General features: G+C 40.2%; 1 protein-coding gene and 1 non-coding gene across 2 annotated transcripts; both read left to right on the top strand.

The window, feature by feature from the left end:
- Positions 1–19,282: 19,282 nt before the first annotated feature.
- Positions 19,283–19,354, top strand: TRNAP-AGG (transfer RNA proline (anticodon AGG)). Its single transcript has one exon. It is a non-coding gene; the product is annotated as a tRNA-Pro (tRNA).
- A 2,649-nt stretch (positions 19,355–22,003) lies between these two features.
- Positions 22,004–22,468, top strand: LOC127096257 (uncharacterized). Its single transcript, XM_051034852.1, has one exon. It carries the CDS (start codon positions 22,004–22,006, stop codon positions 22,466–22,468), a length of 465 nt encoding a protein of 154 aa, XP_050890809.1.
- Positions 22,469–22,749: the final 281 nt, after the last annotated feature.

The following is a 22,749-nucleotide window of genomic DNA, read 5'->3' as shown; positions in this document are numbered from 1 at the left end:
ATTTGAGTTGCATTTTATGTTGTTATTGAGTTGCATTTTACGTTGTTATTGAGTATGATATTTGAGTTGATGTGCCGTTACTGAATGCAGGATATGATTAGGGTGATTAACGTGTAAATTTACTTAGCATTACATGATGATTTATAATGCTTATTATATCGATTGAGGAACTCACCCTTACAACTATTTTTCAGGTAACGAGCAGTGAGTGAGTAGAAGCTAGTGCCTGGAGTCTAGTGTAGTCTACGTAGTGGGTCGTGCTCTGATAGATGTAACATCGGGACGGGATGTTTTAATTGTTTATTGTTGATTGTTGAACCTTTTTACCTGTAAAACGTTATATGTTTTGAATGGTTGGTTGATTCTATCCGCTGCGAATTTTGCAAAAATGTTGTTTTGATTAAATAAAGAGCATGATAGTTATTATGGTGTGAAATGTTGTGTGACACCCTTGGTGCATGATTACTCTGATATATATAAATATTTGTTGTTATTATTAAATAATTGGGGTATTTTAGAAGGGTGTTACAAGTTGGACCGAACTGGGTAAACAATTGCTTATGTCTATTGCATTACTATTCTTTATCTTTATCTTGTTTGCATTATTCAGATATTAGTGTCGTGACATTACCTTCGACATCTCATATCTGATACCAGAATTTCAGTCGATATGGTTACTATTGGGGAACGTGTTGAGAGTGGGCTGAAATTAGGGAAAATAACAGACACGACCATACACCATACAATCAACAAGAGGCCGCATGGGGGCTTCACTAAAAAGAAGGAGGGGGAGGCAAACGATGTAATGGCGAAGGCTCTCCCCCGATATCGAGTCCCGATGGCCCCTATGCCGTACTATCCATATTCGTATGTCGCCACGACTCAATACCAGCAACCGCCTTTCCAGTATCAACCACAGAGAAGCAATCAACAATCAGCTCCTGCTCAGAAAGATCAGAATCAATAATACAACCGTGACAATATAGGGCATAATCAGGGGCAGAATAACAGAGGAAACTATGGCAAACGCGCTCAGTACGACAAGATCCCATTACCATATACTGACTTGGTACCGTATTTGATCCACGTAGGGGCCATCGTTCCAAAAGAAATCCCTCAGGCCGTGTCGCCTTACCATTATAAACATAACCCCAACGCCTCATGCGCCTACCATGCCGGTCATGTAGGACATTCCACTGAAGACTGCTGGCCGTTAAAAAACAAAATACAAGACTTGATTGATAGAAAAAATCTTGACCTTCTCGGAGGAAAATCCGAACGTAAAGATAAACCCCCTACCTAATCATGATGGTCCAACAGTCAGTGTCGTCATAGAAGAAGAATCCGCAGAACCTGTGAAGTGGGTCGATGAGGTGAAAACTCTGTTATCTGTTGTGTTGAGAAAACCTGAAGAATTTGGGTTTCTAGAAGAAGTGCATAATGATTGCTCAGTATGCGAGTCTGATCCAGATGGTTGCAAGCAATTGAGTGAATGTGTGCAAGAACTGATGAATCAAGGGTTAGTACAGTTCTCCAAGTCCAAAGCAGCATAAGAGGGTGGCAGTGATTGAACCGATAACAATTGTATATAGGAAGAAGAAGGTTGAAGCTCCTCCCAAGAGGATTCAGCCGATTCATTTCCGTGTTCCAACTCCGTTTCTGTATCAGAATACCAAGGCAGTGCCTTGGAATTATGAGACCACAGCGTACTTGGGAGGAAAATAAATTCGCATTCCTGATACATAGATCGTCAACATCACTGGAGCGGGAGGCATGACTCGAAGTGGCTGTGTATTCGCTCCCAAATACACGCCTAGGGTGTCTCCAGCACCCACATTTGTCTCGCCTAAAGAGAAGGCAACTCCTACACCGACTTCGCAGGCAAAGACAACTATACTCGCCACTCCAACCGTGACGACTGCTCCGGTATTGACGAGAGTTATTGACAATGATAGAGCTGCAGATGCCGAAGTCTCCAAGGGTAAAGGGCTGATGATTGAAAAAGAACAGTCTGATGATCACAAGAAGAGTATCACCTTTGAGGAAAGTCAGGAGTTCCTCAAACTGATCAGAAAGAGTGACTTCAAGATTGTTGAACAGTTGAACCAAACACCTTCCAAAATATCAATTTTGTCTTTGCTGTTGAGTTCTGAAGCTTATCGCAAAGCGTTGCTGAAAGTTCTAAATACCGCTCACGTGACACAAGATATCACGGTCGATCAATTTGACGACGTCGTTGCCAACTTCACTGCAAGTAGGTATCTAGGATTTAATGAAGCTGAGTTACCTCCTAAGGGAAAGACCCACAACAAAGCACTATTGTCATACGGTGAACTGACTTGGGGTATTTTGCTTTTTATCGCAATGTCGCGGATAGCAAGAGTCGCCACCGACTTTTCTTTTATCCAATAAGGAAAGGTGGAAAAGAACAGGAAAGACCTCAATAGATTTTGGGTTCGGGAGGTACATTATACAAAGGGAAGGTATTAGCACCCTTTGTATCCATGGTTATCCATGGGCTCTTAATTGCTGGATCACTTATATTTTTGTCTGAAAAGTGTTGGTGAATTGTTTAAAAATGTTTCGAAAAGAGAGTTTAACTTTGTAATGATTCTCGTATGAATGTATACAAAGTATTTATCTCGTTTGATTTTGAAAAACAGTTTAGAAAAATATAACTTGGTAATGATTCTAGTATGAATGTATACCAAGTGGTGATTTTCTAGGACTTGCAAAGTGTGAGGGGTGGAAAATGTTTTAGGTTATGATCCAGTAATTGAGAGTTATACCTTCCTAAGGTCGTTATGGGCATTTCCTATCCTTATGAGGGTAAAACTGTCCTTACTATTGAGAAGTAAGTAGTTTTATCCTTTGGATGTAAAAGGGTCATTGTAGGGTCATCGATAGGTCATTGAAGGCAAGAGTTGTAAGGATACCTTAGCATTCGAAGGGACGATCATCATTTAACCGTAGGCTGCACCGAAGGGTCATCGAGGGACAAAATCGTATTTTCGAAGGCAACATCCGAGGGACCATGATTTATTTTATGATGATTTAACCGAAGGGTCTTTGCTAAGTGTATCCCTACATTCGCGGGACACGACCGTTATACCGTAATACCGTAGGGCAGCAAAGAGAGGTCCAAGATCACATATTTAAAGGCCGTATTTTACAATCAATTAGGCAATTAGGATGAATCTCCGCATTAAAATCAATACATTAAAATCAACTAAGTAATTGAGGGTGGATCTCCACATTAAAATTAATACATTAAAATTAATTAGGTAATTTAGGGTGAAACTCCACAAAGGGCATCCCACAAATAAAGTGGAATACCTATCTAGCTAGCTTTCCCGGCGATGTGTGAACCTTTGCAAAACTCAGCAAACATGTCAGAATACCAAATCAGGGTGCAATCGAGAATTACACCACAAAAGAAACCAGAACAGCAGTAGGGTCAGATAAACAATGCATGGCTATGATAAAAACATGACAGGTGGGCAAAAGTCAGAACAGAAAAGTCGGCTGCTGTCGCGTTCGCTCCTGCTTCGCCTAGCGAAGTCTTAGCGAACACTCGTTGCATGCTCGCTTAGCGATGTGCTAGCGAGCGGCTGCGGATTCCGGTTTTAATAACGATATAATGGCAGCAAGCTTCACACCTTATAGCATTCATTACAGAGATTATGTGGTTAGACATTCAGATGTTCATGCATACTTAAATTCATATGTAAAACTTAAGATAGTTTCATAAATTCAATCATGATACCATGTGCAAATTAAGAACATAAGGTAGTAATAACAATGCCAACCTGTTTGTAATCGAATTGTAACCTTGAATTGGCCGATCGGATCGAATTAAGCGGAAGTGACCTTGCTGCCGCCGGCTTTTCCTTCAGGGTTTCCTTTAGGGTTACTCGGAATTCCCAGGGTTAGCCTCCAGGGTTTTCCGTCTGTGAGCGCTAGGGTTTGCTTGCTAGGGTCCTCCTTTCGTCCTTTTTCGTCCTCTCTTTTTCTGACTGGAGTTGTGGTATTTATAATGCCTTTTTTTCATGACCTAATGGGCTCAGAGTGAAGCCCAGAATTTTCTGTTATCTGCCAGCTTCGCTAGGCGAGCGTGTAGCGAACGTTCGCTAGGCGAAGGATTTGCTCGCCTAGCGAGCAGGCCAGTTTGGGCCATTTTCTAGATTGGGCCACTCGTGAGCTGGGCCTTTGTTCCTTTAAGATCAGTGTCATAAAAATGAGTCGGAGTGCCCTGAAAAATGTCTTGAAATATTAATGGGCAAATTTTGGGGTATGACAGCTGCCCCTGTTCAATATTCTTGAACCGAGAGAGTCAGAATGGTATGTACGCCATTCGTGGTCTGGAGGTGGAAGATTATTGAACACTTAGGATGCCCCAAAATTTGCACTTGTCAATTAGTTAGTCTTGATGGAGATGGGTTTAAAGATGCCATCTAGGAAGTTTGATGATGAGAGCTTCAGAGTACGTCGTACGTTAGAAGATATCTGAAGTCATGGGTGTCACTGGGTCATACGCTAGACCGTATAGTGAGTCATTCATTAGGCCGTCGACTTCACTGGGGAGTTAGAATGGGTCATACGCCGCTGGGGATAACAGATCAGAATGGATCATACGCTAGATCGTATCTGAGTTGCAGAATGGGCCGTCTATTAGGCTGTATCTGACGAAAAGTAGTCGTACGCTAGACTACACCTCGGGATGTACCGTACGCTAGGTAGTATCTGAGGAATGAAGATCCGAATGGGTCATACGCTAGACCGTATTGTTGGAGGAGTAATATGTTGTGCCGAATCAAAATGAGATAAGAATCCGAATGAGTCATACACTGCTGGGGATAAAGGATCAGGATGGATCGTACGCTAGATCGTATCTGAGTTGCGGAACGAGCCGTCCGTTAGGCTGTATCGTTACTGGGGGTGAAGGATCAAAATGGATCGTATGCTAGATCGTATCTGAGTTGTAGACTGAGTCGTCCGTTAGGCTGTACCTGATGATGAAGGGGGTAGTCATACGCCAGACTACACTTTAGAATGTACCGTACGCTAGGTAGCATTTGAGGCCTTGAAGGTCCAAATGGGTCGTATGCTAGACCGTATTGGAGTTGTTGAAGGTCGGAATGGATCGTACGTTAGATCGCATCTGAGTTGAAAGAGTCATATGTTGAGCTGAATCAGAATGAAACGTACGCTAGGTTATATCTGATAGTATTTGTATATGTTGTATTTGCAATAAATGTCTGGGATGGGCTTATAGATGCCATCGTTAGGAGGATGTCAGAATGAATGTTGACATGGAGTATATCTGAAAGATGTAGTTGAATCCTGAACGTAATTGATGAGGATGTCCGTCTGAATGGACCTTTGTTTTGACTGTATCAGGGGAATAATTAACCTGAAAAATAAAGTTAGCTTCATGCCATGTCATGATGCATGAGATGTTTTATGCTTTCGAAAATAACTGCGAACGATGTATGCATGCGTATGCTGTGAAATGATGTAATGAATGAATTATGCATCTGAAAAGTTCTTCCAGAGGACTCTACTGGGGAAAACAAATCTCAGTCTTCTGGTTGGGAGATACTGGTATCGATGACCCTTTCTTAGCCGGGGATGCTTGATTTCTGTCTGATGGTAGAAATGTTCAACAGAAGCCTGGCTGGGGGTGGAAGAGATGACCCATTTGTCTAGTAATGCCACTCTCTTCTGGGGATGACTGGCTTTGCTGGGGGATAGGATTAGCAACGGATTCATTGGAAAGCATGATTAGACCTTCTCCTCGATCCCGAAGTCTAGTAGTAATCGCTATTTCTATTTTATGCACGCATTTTTGGTAAACATCGATCATATCCAAATGCATATATTAATTCGAATTAAATCAATGGACGCTTATGCAAACAAAACAGAGAAAGTAAAACAAAAGCATTTTTTTTGAAACTAAAATTATATTGATTTCGAAAGAGGGCCTATAAACAGGCAATTTGTGTACAAGGAGACAGAAATCCTAGTAAGAGGAAATTGTCAAGAAAACAAAGAGAAAGCTATGCCGAAAACGTCCTATTGACTTTAATTCCCCTACTGCCATTATGTATTCAAGCCTCTCATCTCCTGCTGTCGGATAGAAGTGATTAGCTTGTTCAGTCCTTTGAACTTGGATGAAGCTGTCTGAGAACGGGACATAGTCATACGCTTTGATCCCTAATTTTTGCCTGGACCGCCTTTTCAGGTTTTCAATCCACCAGGATACCCCTTTTTGCCCAAGCCTCCTTTTCAGGTTTTCGACTTGCCGGGTGCACATTTTTTTATGTTTATCCCTAATTTTTGCCCGAACCTTTTTGGTTCGCCGGGATGCCCTTACTTTTGCCTAGGTACGTCGACCTAGCAGGTCTCTTTTATGCGTAGTATTTTTTGACTATGTTTGCGTTCACGGGATGCGGGAAGTCTTCGCCGTCCATTGTAGCTAGTATCATGGCTCCACCAGAGAATACCTTCTTAACTACAAACGGCCCTTCGTACGTGGGAATCCATTTGCCTCTGGGATCACCCTGTGGTAGAATGATACGCTTTATTACCAAATCGCCAATTCGATATACCTGTCTCTTGACTCTTTTGTTAAATGCCTGGGTCATGCGCTTCTGATATATCTGTCCATGACACACAGCCGCAAGTCTCTTCTCATCGATCAAGTTTATCTGGTCGAGTCGAGTCTGAATCCATTCATCTTCATCTAAGCCCGCCTCTTTTATGATTCTTAGAGAGGGAATCTGGACTTCCACTGGTAAAACGGCTTCCATTCCGTAGACTAAAGAGAAAGGAGTTGCTCCTGTCGAAGTGCGTACTGAAGTGCGATAACCGTGAAGAGCAAACGGTAACATCTCATGCCAGTCTTTGTACGTCACCGTCATCTTTTGTATGATCTTCTTGATATTCTTATTAGCAGCCTCCACGGCACCGTTCATCTTTGGCCGGTACGGAGAAGAGTTATGGTGTTTTATTTTGAACTGCGTGCAGAGTTCAGTAATCATCTTGTTGTTCAAATTAGTACCATTGTCAGTAATAATTCTTTCAGGGATGCCATATCGACAAATGAGATTATTCTTGATGAATCGTGCCACCACATTCTTGGTGACAGAAGCGAATGAGGCGGCCTCTACCCACTTTGTAAAGTAATCAATAGCAACAAGGATGAAACGATGCCCGTTAGAAGCAGTAGGTTTAATCTCTCCAATCATATCAATGCCCCACATTGCAAAGGGCCAAGGTGCTGTCAACACGTTCAATGGAGCAGGAGGCACATGTACTTTATCCGCATATATCTGGCACTTGTGACAGGTTCTGGAGTGATGATGGCAATCAGCTTCCATGGTAGACCAATAATACCCTGATCTCAGAATCTTCTTGGCCATCGTATGCCCACTAGAATGAGTCCCAAAAATACCATCATGCATGTCTTCCATAATCTTTTCTGCTTCCTTTTTATCCACACAGCGAAGCAAAGTCGAATCATGATTACGTTTGTATAATAATCCATTACTCAAAAAGAATTTAGCGGAGAACTTCCTCAGAAATTTTCTGTCATTGATAGATGCCTCTTCAGGGTATTCCTGAGTTTCCAAATATCTTTTTACTTCGTGGAACCAAGGTTTCTCCTCTACTCCATCAGCGTTAAGTTCATAACAATATGTTGGTTCATCTAACCGTTCAATGGTGATCATGGGAGCTTCGCTGCCCCATCTGACTCTGAACATAGATGACATGGTAGCCAATGCGTCTGCCAACTGATTCTCTTCTCGTGGAATGTGTTCGAATGTAATCTCTTCGAAGTATGGGATTAATGTTAACACCCGTTCTCGATAAGGGATGAGATTCGGATGTTTAGTGTCCCATTCTCCTTTGATCTGACTGACTACTAGGGCCGAGTCTCCATACACCCTCAAAAACTTGATTCTCAGGTCTATAGCAGCCTTAAGTCCCAAAATACATGCTTCATACTCAGCCATATTATTGGTACAATCAAAACATAGTCTAGCAGTGAAAGGCGTATGGCAACCCTTGGGAGAAATAATTACAACACCAACACCATTGCCCAATGCATTAGAAGATCCATCGAAAACCATAGTCCATCGGGATCCAAGTTCGGGTCTTTCATCCGGTCCATGTTCTTCCTGATCAGTAACAAGCATGACATCTTCATCCGGGAACTCAAAATTCATAGATTGGTAATCATTCACCGCTTGATGAGCCAAATGATCGGCTAGCACGCTTCCTTTGATTGCTTTCCGGGTAGTATACTGGATGTCATACTCTGTTAAAATCATCTGCCATCTTGCTATTTTTCCGGAGAGGGCAGGTTTCTCAAATATGTATTTGATAGGATCCATCTTAGAAATCAATAAAGTGGTATGATTCAACATATATTGTCTTAGTCGGCGAGCAGCCCAGGCCAAAGCACAGCAAGTTTTCTCGAGCAGTGAGTATCTTGTTTCACAGTCGGTAAACTTTTTGCTAAGGTAGTATATGGCATGCTCTTTTCGGCCAGACTCGTCATGTTGTCCCAACACACACCCCATTGAATTTTCTAACACGGTCAAATACATGATTAAAGGTCTTCCTTCAACTGGTGGCATCAGAATGGGAGGTTTTTGAAGATACTCCTTGATTTTGTCGAAAGCTTCTTGACATTCATCATTCCATCTCATCTCTTGATTTTTCCTCAGTAGTTTGAAGAGGGGTTTGCAGGTAGCAGTCAAGTGGGAGATAAATCGGGCAATATAATTCAAACGTCCCAAGAAACCTCTGACCTCTTTATCTGTACGGGGAACTGGCATTTCTTGAATAGCCCTCACCTTAGCCGGGTCAACCTCAATCCCTTTACCACTGACAATAAAGCCCAAGAGTTTGCCGGATCTTACTCCAAAGGTGCATTTGTTCGGGTTCAACCTCAACTTGTATTTCTTCAACCTCTCGAACAGTTTGTATAAATGATCGAGATGCTCTCCCTCAGTATGAGATCTGGCTATCATGTCATCCACATACACTTCTATTTCATGATGGATCATATCATGGAACAAAACCACCATAGCACGCTGGTACGTTGCCCCTGCATTCTTTAAACCAAATGGCATTACTTTATAATAGAACGTGCCCCATTGCGTTACAAACGTAGTTTTCTCCATGTCCTCAGGCGCCATCTTAAACTGGTTATAACCTGAGAATCCATCCATGAATGAGAATACCTTGTGTTGAGCGGTGTTATCTACCAGAACATCAATGTGCGGAAGTGGAAAGTCGTCTTTGGGACTCGCTTTATTCAAATCTCTGTAGTCTACACACATTCGCACCTTGCCATCCTTCTTCGGCACTGGTACCACATTAGCAACCCATTGAGGATAAGAAGTAACAGCCAGAAAACCTGCATCAAATTGTTTCATAACCTCGGCTTTGATTTTCTCAGACATTTCAGGACGCATGCGACGAAACTTTTGCTTAACAGGACGACAATCTTCCCTCGTTGGCAGCCGATGTACTACTATATCAGTATCCAGTCCTGGCATGTCGTCATAAGACCAAGCAAAAATCTCTACATAGTCATGTAACATCTGAATCAACCTTCTTTTGACACTGTTTTCCAAGCCTGCTCCTATTTTGACTTCTTTCTTGTCTACTTCGGTACCCAGATTTATAATCTCAACTGACTCCTCGTGCGGCTGTATAGTCCTCTCTTCCTGCAGTAACAGTCTGGCAAGTTCTCCAGGTACTTCACAATCTTCCACACTTCCATCCTCGGCTTGGTAGATCGGATTTTCAAAGTCATAATGAACAGTAGTAGAACTATTATCAACAGGATCCAGAGTGGGTATGGATCTGCAATTCGTTACGTGAGTGTGTGTAAGAAAACATAGCTTGTTTGGAAGATGACAGAAAAGACAAAGAGCGCAATATTTGAATGCAAAAAGTCCGTTGATTTATTGAATATGAATATGCTTATGAAAATGACAAAACCCTTAACAAATTAGCTATTGTGCCCCGGGCATAGACACAACGCTTGGAGAAGTTCAATTGTAAGAAAAAACAAAAATTTACAACACCAAAATAGACAATAACAATTACTCCTGACTAAAGGAAATCGGGATAGTGTCTTCAGCCTTCCAATTACTGAGTCCGTCGCCAATTGTTGGGAAAATCCAGCTATCCAGGTCGCAATCGCTGTCAGCGTCTTCTACAGCATTAATTTGACTCTTGGCTACCTTCTCAGAGCTAAACCCCAGGCCAAATTTGTCAGACTTGTACGGTACGTCGATCAGTTGACCCCAGCCAGTACAGCCACCATCTTCAACCACAGCTTGAGCGTCCTTCAGGGAAATCATAGCAGGAGGAGTCCGAATAACCTTGGGCACACCGGAAGTTGGCTTAAGGACAGGATTGGTCGGAGGAACTACTTCAAATGACTGACAAGGAGTCTCAATGAATTCACCATCCATCTCGACGTATCTGAAGGCATGCACACTACTGACAATGTACTCTTCTTCTCCACACACGGTGACAATTTTGCCCTCTGTGGGATACCTCAGCTTTTGATGGAGAGACGAAGCTACAGCACCTGACCCATGAATCCAAGGGCGTCCCAGTAAGCAGGAATAGGCAGGACGAATGTTCATTACATGGAAGGTAGTATTGAAGACTTGAGGTCCTATCTTGATAGGGAGGACTACTTCGCCATGGACAACACTCTTCGCACCATCGTAAGCACGTACCACAATGTCACTAGGTTTCAGTTCGATGCTTTTATAGTCCAGCTTATCCAGCACAGCTGTTGGCAGCACATTCAAGGAAGAGCCATTATCGATCAACACATGAGACAAAGTGATTCCCCTACACTCAATGGAGATATGCAGGGCTTTATTGTGATTCTTTCCCGCTGGTGTCAGGTCAGCATCGGAAAAGCCTAGGCCATTGTCAACAGCCAAGTGAGCAACATAATTTTCGAACTGATCGACAGATGTTTCCTGAGGCACATGAGCAGTCTTCAAGAATTTTATCAATGCATTGGCATGAGATTCAGAAGATAACAGCAAGGATAACATCGAGATCTTAGACGGGGTATGCCCCAACTGTTCTACCACATCGAAATCACTCTTGCGGATGATTTTCAGCACTTCTTCCATTTCCTGTTTGGCAACATCTTCGGGAGTAACTTCGACCGGTGTCTCTGACTGAGAAGAATTGACTGGTTCCTTTCCTCGAGTTTCAAGGACAGGAGGTGAGATCTCTGGAGAGAAGATCCTTCCACTTCGAGTAATTTTACTAGTCCCAACGATGCCATTAGGATTAGTAGAATTGTCAATTTGCTTTACGCCATGGACGTAAACATCACCGCCATAATTCCACGAAATAGCTTTGCTTGAGGAATACGGGATCGGGCCAGGTGCAGTAATGATTAGGGGAGCTACCCTGGGCTCAACAGTAATCTTCACAGGCGCCCTAGTAGCGGTAATCTTCACTGGAACTTTGGACCTAGCAATCACAGATATTTCTTCAATAGGGTTTTCCGCCTTAGGAATCTTTTCGAAGAGAACTGTACGATCATCCATCAGCCGTTGAATACCATTCTTCAATTCCCAACAATCATCTGGTTGGAATATACAGAGATTGCAATCTTCAGCACAACCTGGAAATAAACCAGCTTGCAATAAATTCCTCTTTATGATCGGGAGAGGAGATGTTAAGTCCGCCACATTGGAAACGTGATCGTCGTCATCCACGGCATTAACCGTCTTGTCATGATTAGGCATAGGATCAGTGATGACATTAGGGGTCTCCGGAGGCTCAAACTCAATTTCTCCAGCTTCGATCATATCCTGAATCTTATTCTTCAATGACCAGCAATCGTTTGTATCATGCCCGGGGCTATCGGAGTGATATGCACACCTGGCATTAGGGTTATAACGAGAAGAAGTAGTGTTGGGATTCATGGGAGGATCTCTGAGGGTGATCAAATTTGCCTTTAGCATTCCCTGCAGTGCCTGTGCCAAGGTCATATTGATCCTGGTAAACTGCCTTCTTGGCCTGTCTTGTTTGGGCTGGAAGTTTTGAGATGGTGGTGCTGCAATCGTAACTGCTCCGATGTCATGGTCACGGTTTTTCTTGTTACGACCCTTTTGACCGTACACAGCATTTGATTCATTCCTCCCCTGATAGGACCTTTTGGTGCTTGCAGAGGCAGCCGCCTGTATCTTTCCACTTCGGATGCCGCTTTCAACACGTTCACCTGTCAATATAAGTTCAGTGAAACCTGATGAAGAACTTCCCAGTAGATGGCTGTAGAATGGGCCGGTCAGTGTGCCCATGAACATATCCACCAATTCTCTGTCAGTCATAGGGGGTTTGACTCTGCCAGCCAAATCTCTCCACTTTTGAGCATATTCTTTAAAGCTTTCTTTAGATCCCATAGTCATATTCTGCAGCTGTAGCCGGGTAGGCGCTAGTTCAGAGTTATACTGGTACTGTTTATAGAAAGCTGTTGCTAAATCAGTCCAGGTGCGGATGTCAGAGCTCTCGAGCTGATAATACCATTCCAACTGTGTGCCAGACAGGCTCTCTTGGAAGAAATGGATCCATAGCTTCCTGTCAGTGGTATGCGGCTGAATCTTTCTCACATAAGCTCTCAGATGCATCTGAGGACAGGACGCACCATCGTACTTAGTGAAAGTGGGGATTTTGAATTTGCGAGGAATGGTCACATCGGAGACCAGACCCAAACTTTCGAAATCCAGACCGGGCGCCTTCTGACCCTCCATAGCTAGCATACGTTCTTCCAGCAACTTGTACTTATCATCTCTTGGAGAGTACTGTTCATTTTCATAATCTTCATCGTCGTCCTCAGGGTTGAAGAGATCGACATTCTCCTCTTCTGAATCATTCTCTGTCTCCTCTTCTGGACCATTCGGGATCCCAAACTTGACTCCTGCGGCCTGTCCTTTACGCCTTCTTCCCGGGTTAATGAAACTCACAGCTTTCTTGTCTTTCTTCTTTTCGAGCAAAAGAGCCTTCAGTTCCTCCTGCCCCTTGGATAAGCTTAGCATCATCTCCTTGAATTGAGCATTCTGAGTCTGGAGATCTTTGACAGTTTGTTCGAGATCCATTTTTAATGAAAGCTCAAGTCTCCCAGGGGCGGCTTCTTTTTGGGCGAAGATACGCATTGAGTCTTCGTTCCTCATTAAGCTGACTGGTAAGTTCTAACACTTTCTTCCTTTCTGCGACGAACTGAGTCTCGAAAGTATCCCTTTCTTCACTCAACTGGATCCAGGATCTCTTTAGTTCCTCAACATTGGTAGGCATATCTGGATAAGGAATGATCTGAGGAGCACCTCCTTCAACTTCAGGTTCGACAATCTGAGGTCCGATTGCAAGATATGGCATGACAAGTTCACGAGCTCTGGCGCGTACCCATCTGAGATAAGGTTCCATAGGAATAGAATTTTTCTGTCCTAACGTACCTCTCTTCACCATGCCCCAAGTTCGTACAAATCTTTGACGGAGGCCTTGGGAATCGTTGTCATAGTCGAACACAATGCCTTCGATGATCATTTCATGTGGACCATCTCTTCGAGCACAGCCAACCTGTCGCAGAGCTAAAGCAGGATTATAAGTAATACCTCCTCTTATTCCTAGGAGTGGTACATTAGGGAACTCGCCACAACGGTCAATGATGGTAACATTTTCCTTGAACTGAGGACACCAACAGATGTCTGGGTGGGAGAGCGACATTATCCTTTGAGACCATTTCAAATTCTGCTCGTTCTTCAAGACCGATTGAGGAAGGTGCGAAATAAACCACCTAGACAACAAAGGTATGCAGCACATGAGAGTCCCTTGCTTCTTCATGGTACGAGTGTGGAGGGAATGCAAAATGTCTCCCAGCAAGGTAGGTACAGGGTTATGAGTGAGAAATATCTTAATAGCATTCATGTCTATGAATTGGTCTGGATTAGGGAATAACACCAAGCCATAGATTAGCAATGCCAGGATGTCTTCGAAAGCACAGACATTCATAACTTTTAAGAATTCTCGGGCCTTATTTGTCAGGAATTTGGCAAGTAAACCCTTAACTCCACTCCTTGTTACCCAATTAGCTTCAATGTCGGACTTCGTCATGTGTAAAGCTGCGGCAACTTCTTCAGACTTCGGAACCTTTTCTAAACCACTGAACGGTAGTTGATCAAGGATAGGTATCCCAAGCAGTCTGGAGAATTCTTCCAATGTGGGTACCAACTGATAATCTGGGAATGTGAAGCAATGATGTTTAGGGTCGAAGAACTGGAATAAAACTCTCATCATATCTTCTTTGAACCCAGTGGTAACTAAATTGAGAAGAGAACCATGTCTCTTGATGAACTGCGCATGATCGGAAAGTTCTGACACTAAGTTCTTGAGTTGAGGAGAGATTGCTACAAGATTAATCCGGATGGTCTTCCTGGGAGCCATAGCTTTACAAAACAGAGCAAAGTTAAATCCCTAAGTCCTTGAAATGGTTATAATGTCATGATATTATGATGTTATGATGTTATTATGTTATGATGTTATGTAAACAAACACAAGCAAGTCACACAACAATCACTCCTAAGTTTTAAGGCTTGCATGAGTTCCATAGGTAAGTACCCTCCCTACTGAAGTTTGGTTGGTTCAACCTGTCCTAGAATAGTAACCGAGTTCTAAAAGCATCTCCAATCATTGACCTTCCTTCAAGTCCACTTCAGTGCAACACCAAGTGGTTGACCGAAGCTTCCCTAAAGTCCAATCTCAAGGAGTGTAGTATCGAGTCTCAACCAACCCCAGTCGGAACCGAAGTCAGTTATCTCACTACTTTCTAATGGCCATGATGAGTCAATTAGGGTTCTAAAGGTCTGGTTAATGCTTTAATGACACCACGCAGATGCCAAATTTTTCCTCAAGTAAACATGAGGAACATCAGGACATCCAAAGTGTCACATTAACCGTAGCCATCATTTTAACCATTCCAGTATACGCCGGATAGTCGCGATGATCTATTGCTACTTACCTAAGGTACACTAGATCCGGGTGTAGGATCTTTCACTCAAGAATACCCAAGCAATCCCTTAAAAGTAAATCAGACAATTTTAAATAAGTGATCTTGTTTTTTAAGGTAACCTCTCTTGTAATCGTCCCCAACAGAGTCGCCAGTTCTGTCATACGGTGAACTGACTTGGGGTATTTTGCTTTTTATCGCAATGTCGCGGATAGCAAGAGTCGCCACCGACTTTTCTTTTATCCAATAAGGAAAGGTGGAAAAGAACAGGAAAGACCTCAATAGATTTTGGGTTCGGGAGGTACATTATACAAAGGGAAGGTATTAGCACCCTTTGTATCCATGGTTATCCATGGGCTCTTAATTGCTGGATCACTTATATTTTGTCTGAAAAGTGTTGGTGAATTGTTTAAAAATGTTTCGAAAAGAGAGTTTAACTTTGTAATGATTCTCGTATGAATGTATACAAAGTATTTATCTCGTTTGATTTTGAAAAACAGTTTAGAAAAATATAACTTGGTAATGATTCTAGTATGAATGTATACCAAGTGGTGATTTTCTAGGACTTGCAAAGTGTGAGGGGTGGAAAATGTTTTAGGTTATGATCCAGTAATTGAGAGTTATACCTTCCTAAGGTCGTTATGGGCATTTCCTATCCTTATGAGGGTAAAACTGTCCTTACTATTGAGAAGTAAGTAGTTTTATCCTTTGGATGTAAAAGGGTCATTGTAGGGTCATCGATAGGTCATTGAAGGCAACAGTTGTAAGGATACCTTAGCATTCGAAGGGACGATCATCATTTAACCGTAGGCTGCACCGAAGGGTCATCGAGGGACAAAATCGTATTTTCGAAGGCAACATCCGAGGGACCATGATTTATTTTATGATGATTTAACCGAAGGGTCTTTGCTAAGTGTATCCCTACATTCGCGGGACACGACCGTTATACCGTAATACCGTAGGGCAGCAAAGAGAGGTCCAAGATCACATATTTAAAGGCCGTATTTTACAATCAATTAGGCAATTAGGATGAATCTCCGCATTAAAATCAATACATTAAAATCAACTAAGTAATTGAGGGTGGATCTCCACATTAAAATTAATACATTAAAATTAATTAGGTAATTTAGGGTGAAACTCCACAAAGGGCATCCCACAAATAAAGTGGAATACCTATCTAGCTAGCTTTCCCGGCGATGTGTGAACCTTTGCAAAACTCAGCAAACATGTCAGAATACCAAATCAGGGTGCAATCGAGAATTACACCACAAAAGAAACCAGAACAGCAGTAGGGTCAGATAAACAATGCATGGCTATGATAAAAACATGACAGGTGGGCAAAAGTCAGAACAGAAAAGTCGGCTGCTGTCGCGTTCGCTCCTGCTTCGCCTAGCGAAGTCTTAGCGAACACTCGTTGCATGCTCGCTTAGCGATGTGCTAGCGAGCGGCTGCGGATTCCGGTTTTAATAACGATATAATGGCAGCAAGCTTCACACCTTATAGCATTCATTACAGAGATTATGTGGTTAGACATTCAGATGTTCATGCATACTTAAATTCATATGTAAAACTTAAGATAGTTTCATAAATTCAATCATGATACCATGTGCAAATTAAGAACATAAGGTAGTAATAGCAATGCCAACCTGTTTGTAATCGAATTGTAACCTTGAATTGGCCGATCGGATCGAATTGAGCGGAAGTGACCTTGCTGCCGCCGGCTTTTCCTTCAGGGTTTCCTTTAGGGTTACTCGGAATTCCTAGGGTTAGCCTCCAGGGTTTTCCGTCTGTGAGCGCTAGGGTTTGCTTGCTAGGGTCCTCCTTTCGTCCTTTTTCGTCCTCTCTTTTTCTGACTGGAGTTGTGGTATTTATAATGCCTTTTTTTCATGACCTAATGGGCTCAGAGTGAAGCCCAGAATTTTCTGTTATCTGCCAGCTTCGCTAGGCGAGCGTGTAGCGAACGTTCGCTAGGTGAAGGATTTGCTCGCCTAGCGAGCAGGCCAGTTTGGGCCATTTTCTGGATTGGGCCACTCGTGAGCTGGGCCTTTGTTCCTTTAAGATCAGTGTCATAAAAATGAGTCGGAGTGCCCTGAAAAATGTCTTGAAATATTAATGGGCAAATTTTGGGGTATGACAACTACATATTTCGGTCACATGTACTGACTCTCTCTTATCACGAGTCCTTGTTGATATTGGATCTTCGCTTAATGTACTGCCAAAATCTACATTAAGCAAGTTACAGTTCAAGGGGCCTGAAATGAGAACCAGTGCATTGATTGTTAGAGCTTTCGACGGTTCCCGAAGACAGGTAATTGGGGAGGTCAATTTGCCTATCTGTGTCGGACCACACCAGTTCGATATCACTTTCCAAGTCATGGACATCAACCCAGCCTACAGTTGTCTGTCGGGTAGACCATGGATTCATGCCGCTGGGGCAGTCACTTCTACTTTGCACCAGAAGTTGAAGTACTTGATAGATGACAAACTGGTAATTGTGTGTGGGGAAGAAGATTTGTTGGTCAGTGAACTCTCCTCCTTCAGATATGTTGAAACAGATGAGGGGATCTTTGAGGTTCCGCTCCACTGTCTAGAATTTGAAGATGTCAGTTCCGCCTCCGCCAACAATAACCAATCATCCGCTACCATCCTATCCTTAGCGAAAAGTGCTAAGCATATCTGATTTGCCTATATCCTAGTTACTTCATAGTTCTTAACCCTTTTCTGACCTTGATTTTGGTTGTTTCCTTCATATGAAGTTGTCATGGAAGCAGGATAATCCCTTGACATCACTCCTATATTTCTTGGTATGTAGCATTCCTATAAATGGATTTTAATTCCCTTCTTAAATAATTTGCACCATTTTCATCATTTATGCTGCTACTAACCCTTCTTTTCTATGCAGTTGTAGCTCTACTATGATTTTCTTCCTTCAAGCCACCAAAGTTAAATCCCTGGTTGTAGGACTTCCAACTGTTGAAGTATCCCACATAATCACTACAAGATGTTTGTAATTGTAAGTCTCCACCATCTTTGATAGAATCTGTTTTTTACTATAAGAGAATAAGAGATCTAATGGCATAATAAACTTTGAGGTAATATTATAGTTAATATCTAAGTTTCCTTCCATTATCGAAATTTAAGGGAAGGTTCCAAAAGGCAACTTATTGGCTTTGGTAGAAGTCCTAATTTCAGTATATATAACAATAACATGAGAAATACAAAAATAAATAAATACTATAACCACAATGGTTAAGGCCTAGACATTACCACTGTCTGAGGACTTGCGAGCCGATATAGAAATCCAAGTGCAACATCAATCTCAGTATTGTTGGGCTTGAATTGTTTCATCAAATAGGTTTATGATGTATAGTTTGATTTTCATATTGTATTTATTTTTTATGACACGAAAGGACCATAGTATTCAATGTTTATAACATTTTGATTTCAATGTTTTTTTTTTCATCAGTCTTGCTCATAATACATAATGAGATTCTATTGGATATGGACATAAGATATAAATCTTATTATCCACTTGTTTACTGATGACATGTATTGGAAATAGGAGGCACATACTTCAAATTTCCCCCATAAAATAATTGTCCCAAGTAAGTTATTTTCAAACTAAAACTTTACATGTAACGACATTTGGTCTAGTGGTATGATTCTTGCTTTGGGTGCAAAAGGTCCCAAGTTCAATTCTCAGAATGCCCCTTCTTTTTTATTTATTGTTTTGAAGTTGTGGAAGTTTACCATTATTAATTGTTGTTAAATATATGGAAACTAACAAGCTTGACTATTAGGCTTTCTGGTGTATTAGTTAAATAACTATTAGGCTTCAGGGACTGCATGTGAATGACTTGTGATGAATGCTCTGACACATGAATAATTTATTAGTAGCCAAAATTGTGTCCCAACATGACAAACTCTTCCTTTTACAATTGCATTGTTGTACAGGAGTGAGGTCCATGAGGATGCTGCACTGGATTAGTGAAAATACAAGACGAGAAAGGATCCCTAACACCCCCCCCCCCCACAAAAAAAATAGAGATAAAGAATTATGAATTATTACATTAAATAGAGAGTTGAGTTGCAAACTAGCACCTATTATAGATAATATGGTTAAATATCGACTTATGTGGTTTAAACACTTGTGGGGGAACAGACTAATTGCATGAACAAACTAATTTCTAGATTCACTAACAAAGTTTGTTAATAACAGGGCATTTGGTCTAGTGGTATGATTCTCGCTTAGGGTGCAAGAGGTCCCGAGTTCAATTCTCGGAATGCCCCATTTTTGAATGAAAAAATAAATTGGTGTGTAAAATACTAACACATAGTTTGCATCAAGTTGTCACATTTTTGCACATAAATTTTCTATTGTAACAGCAGTTATAGATTTTGTAACATAAGCCACATGATATCAAAAACATATATGAGATTGATTACCTTGTATAACAATGTGATTTTTGTATTGTAGTAAATCCAAGTCTCTCATTATTATAAGACATAGGACATAACCAACATCTGCTACTTAGCAGTTGGTTTCTATAAGCAGATTTGGTCCAGAGGCATGGATGAACAATTTCAATAGCAAACAAGACATGCATGACAACTAACCTTACTTATTTTAATATGGGCACACATGTATGTCTTGTCTTGGTTTCTATAAGCAGATTTGGTCCAATAGCATGAATAAACAATTTCAATAGCAAACAAGAAATACATGTATGTCTTTGTCTAAGTCTCTCATTATTATAAGAAGACACGGAACATGACCAGCATCTGCTACTTAACAAGTGGTTGTTGTCATATATATGAAATCTTTCAGTATAACTACAAACCGAGCAAACAAGACTTAGATGTCAACTAACCTTGCTCAGAAAAATAAATCATTCACATTATGGAATTTGGCCTGCTTTGGGTGCAAGAGGTCCCGAGTTTGATGATCAGAATGCCCTAATTTTCTTATATAACATTAGTTTGTTTATACAATTATCTTAGATTTTAGTATTATTTATTTTATTTATGAGATCTTTTATTTATAATTTTTTCTAACTCACTCTAATAAGTGCCTTTTTCTGCCAGTAGACGCCATAAGATATCTCCATAACTTATACTCTTTAAGCCAGTTATATGACTAATCCTCAAGGCGATAACATTTGTAAAGGTTGAATCAGTATAAATATTGGTGTGATCTCTTTAACTATTCTCTCTTACTTTTGTGCATTTTATCTCTTGTTGTCTAATTCTCCGCTTCATCTTTTTTTTTTTTAAATTGGTCAATATTAAAATTTACATTTTGCAAAAAGTTTTCAAAAACCAAATATCACAATTCACTCTTCTTATATTTGAAGTTAGTTGGTCAATAGTGTCAACAACTTGATGTTTTTTTCAAAACAATATCTTTAATAAAAGGGGAAACTACACTCACCTTCCCTTATATATATTAAAATGACATTGACACTCCTCTAGTTTAAAATATGAACAAACTTTCCCTAAACTTACATATAATTATTAAACATAATTAGTTTTATTACTGTATCAGTTATACTGATTTAATTGTTAGATTAATATATATATTGATCCTATGTTCCTGATAACAAAAGAACAATAAGATCAATAAAACAAAATGCGGAAATAGAATTAGAGGTTTTACCTCCAGCCATTGTTGCAGTGTTGTGAGTGCACTGCCTTTGATTCTTCCAAGCTCTTGCTCTCTCAATATAGATGGTGTATTTCTTTTGCGATGAGAGAAAGCTTTGGGGACCAAAGACTATTTATAGGCTTGATTCTATCATCAAGAATTTAAAGGCATTAAAACTCACAACCACCCAATTAAATAGTCATATCAATTTACATTAAAACCAAAATAAATCATACCCTTTTCAGAACCAAAATCCCAAAACTATGCACCATATTAAAGTTGGTTTATTATTAATAATTATTATAATGAAAATAAGAAACCGTTACAGTTACATTTGGACCAAGGGTAAACATTGGTTTATTCATCAAGTTAGTTACCACAATACAGATATATACTTGAAAATAGACATGTTGTAATACATAGATGAAACTACTCGCTTTAAGAGGGACTATCTCTATGATTTACATATTTATTTATCCATGGTATTCATGAATGTTACCGCTTGACTGCTTTGTTAACCATGTATTTTGATTCTGTTCATATCCATATGATTTCATTTTTACTGATTATCATGCCTTATTATTTAATCTTTGAATTAAATTTGTGTATAAATTAAAATTTATTTATAATGTTATTATTTTGTGAAGCAATTGTATAAGAGATCTTATTTATTTATTTTTATTCTCTCATATAATTGAGTTACTATGTCTAGTGATCGTTATAATTTTGATTAATTTGGATTAGCCACAACATCCTTAAATTAATTGAGATTATTTTTTAAAAATTTTGAGATCACTTAAATTATTAGACATAAAATTGTAATTAATTATACGTGGTATAATAAATTTTATCCTACAGAAATTTTTATTATATTTGTATGATTAATTAGGATAAAATGTCAAAATATTTTCATAACTTCCCCACAGGAATTATGAATTGGTACACAATTTGATAATTTTATCATAAAATATTAATTTTGGATAGAAAAAAAAATTATATCATGCACGAAAAGTGTGAGGTTTGAAAAATCTATCGCAATTTTTTTTTAAAATCTTATTACATTAAAATTTAACCCACAGGTAATTTTTATGTTGCAAGATTTATTTTATGATATGTTTATATTGATAATGCATACAATTTGGATAATACTTATGCCTCAAATTTTGAAATCAATTTTGTTTATCTTTTTAGCTTCTCAACCTGTTAATTTTTCTGATATCCGATGTAATATTCCCGAGCTCAGAGGAGATAACTATAAGGTGTGAAAGGAAAGAATTCTCCTCCATCTAGGATGGATGGACATAGATTATGCTATTAGGAAAGACGAACCACCTGCAATTACAGATGAAAGTACTCCAGCTGCAATCACACTATATGAGCGGTGGGAGAGATCCAACCGGCTCAGTGTGATGTTCATTAAGACTAAGGTCACAGGTGGAATACGTTGTTCTGTCGATCAGCATGAGAATGTCTGTGATTTGCTGAAAGCCATTGACGATCAGTTCGTCACTTCTGAAAAGGCTTTGGCAAGCACATTAATTATGAATTTTTCCTCCTACCGAGTCACCAGTGTGAAAGGTGTGCGTGAGCACATAATGAAAATGCGTGACATTTCAGCTCAACTTAAGAAACTTGAGGTTGATATGTCTAACTCCTTCCTGGTGCACTATACTCTGAACTCTCTTCCGTTTGAGTATGGGCCTTTCAAGATCTCCTATAAATTGAACATGCATACAATATACCATCATACAATAAATTGAACATGCATTGAACTATAAATTGATTCGATTTGTAAATTAATACGATAAAGACCATCATACAATATACCATTCCCAACACATTCCGAATCATAAAATAATTCAAACAAAGTGTCTTTAAAATTAAAGGAATATCCAAAAGGTACAAGTCTAGAAACTGAAATTAAGTTTCGTGAGAAACTGGGTACATAAAAGGTCCTTTCTAATTTCAAAACAAAACCATTATTCAAAATTAAATTGCAAGTTCCAATAGCTTCCACATGTGAGCCCATCCTGGCTTCCTT

Source organism: Lathyrus oleraceus, chromosome 6 (assembly GCF_024323335.1).
Source record: "Lathyrus oleraceus cultivar Zhongwan6 chromosome 6, CAAS_Psat_ZW6_1.0, whole genome shotgun sequence".
Lineage (NCBI taxonomy): Eukaryota > Viridiplantae > Streptophyta > Magnoliopsida > Fabales > Fabaceae > Lathyrus > Lathyrus oleraceus.
This window is presented reverse-complemented; position numbering and strand designations above follow the sequence as displayed.

Bases quoted from the DNA above. Each gene is read 5' to 3' on its own strand.
- LOC127096257 (XM_051034852.1), top strand. From the start codon at position 22,004: ATGGACATAGATTATGCTATTAGGAAAGACGAACCACCTGCAATTACA.